The sequence below is a fragment of the Nematolebias whitei genome, chromosome 12, assembly GCF_014905685.2.
Source record: "Nematolebias whitei isolate Nwh7 chromosome 12, NemWhi1, whole genome shotgun sequence".
In the NCBI taxonomy this organism is placed as follows: domain Eukaryota; kingdom Metazoa; phylum Chordata; class Actinopteri; order Cyprinodontiformes; family Rivulidae; genus Nematolebias; species Nematolebias whitei.
In genome coordinates, this window is record NC_056509.1 from 48,579,839 (window position 1) to 48,581,452 (window position 1,614).

At 41.3% G+C, this 1,614-nt stretch overlaps 1 protein-coding gene across 1 annotated transcript in view; it reads left to right on the plus strand.

Annotated features, from left to right (window-relative positions):
- Positions 1–1,614, plus strand: part of LOC119417984 (collagen alpha-1(XII) chain) — a gene marked incomplete in the record, with an annotated part of 211,081 nt that overhangs the window by 15,079 nt on the left and 194,388 nt on the right. Inside the window, 1 exon segment of the mRNA XM_037685231.1 lies at positions 497–661. Within this exon segment, the coding sequence (XP_037541159.1) occupies positions 497–661 (165 nt within the window).

The following is a 1,614-nucleotide window of genomic DNA, read 5'->3' on the forward strand; positions in this document are numbered from 1 at the left end:
TCCATCCATCCATCCATCCATCCATCCATCCATCCATCCATCCATCCTTTATCTTTTACCCGCTTCTTCCATTTTGGGTCATGGGGGTCACCGGTGTCCATGTCCAGCAGTCACTGTGTGAGGGGCGGGGACACCCTGGACAGGTCTCCAGTCCATCACAGGGACACACAGAGACAAACAACCATTCACTCTCTCACTCACCTCGGGACAATTTAGAGTTACCATCAGCCTAACATGCATGTTTTTGGTCTGTGGGAGGAAACCGGAGTATCCGGAGAAAACTCACGCACGCACGGAGAGAACATGCAAACTCCACCCAGGAAGGCCCCCGGACCAGGATTTGACCCGGCAACCTTCTCGCTGAGAGGCAGCAGCTCTACCAGTTGTGCCACCGTGCTGCCTGTCCTTCAACACGTCAACACAAATTAAAAACGTTTTGCTGCTGAAATCACAAGTTTATTTCCTGTGGAGTGAAACAAGGTTCTGATTGGTCCAGGTCAAGCCCTCAACCACCTCCTGACAAAAACCTTCACCGAGGCCGGCGGTGCCAGGAAAGGCTTCCCCAAAGTTCTGGTGATCATCACAGATGGGCCTTCTGAGGATCCAGTGGAACATTCTGCTGAGCAGCTGAGGAGCCAAGGGGTGGAGGTGTTTGTGCTGGGTGAGCATGTGGAACATGTTTAGCACATGTTTATTACAGACTTAATTCATGTTTGTTATAGACTTATTATGAAGGTATTACAACCATATTACATTTATTACTAACTTAATTCATATTACACATTTTATGCTGACATTACGTTTATTACAATCTTATTGCGTGTTTAGTACACATTTATTACATGTTTAATACTGCCTTATTACATGTTTATTACAAACTTATTACACATTTAGTACACACATATTACACATACTTATATGTTTATTACATGTTTATTACAAACTTATTACATGTTTAGTACACATATATTACATGTTTAATACTAGCTTATTACATGTTTATTTCAAATTTATTACATGTATAATACACATTAATTACATGTTTAATACTGATTTATTACATGTTTGTTACAAATTTGTTACATGTTTAGTACACCTTTATTTTCATTCAACCTTTATTTATACAGATTAATCCCACTGAGCCTCAGGAACTCATTTACAAGAGAAATCTGAATATGTTTATTACTTATTACAGTAGTCCCTCGCTTCTTCACAGTTTGTTTATCATGGATCCGCCCTATCACGGTTTTTCAAAATAAGATTGGACATGACACACAGTTGGCTGATTTATGGATGAGCCGCACGATCAGCATGGAATTTTTATTTAAAATAAATTATTTTAAATTACAGTATTAAGCACCTTTTCTCCTTTGTGCAGCCCAGAGCTGCAGAAACAGCTTCCTCCTGCGCCTCTGTGCAGCCCACACTGCAGGATACGCTTCCTCCTGCAGCTGAACAGCTGATCTGTGTGCAAAGTGGAGAAGTGGGTGTGGCCGAGAGCGCTTGCAAGTGGCTGAGAGCAGCGGAATCAGAGAGAGGGAAATCATGACATTCTGTGTTCTTTTAGAGCATTTAGAGTTTAGAAACATTGATTAGAAAATTGCAAGAGTGTGA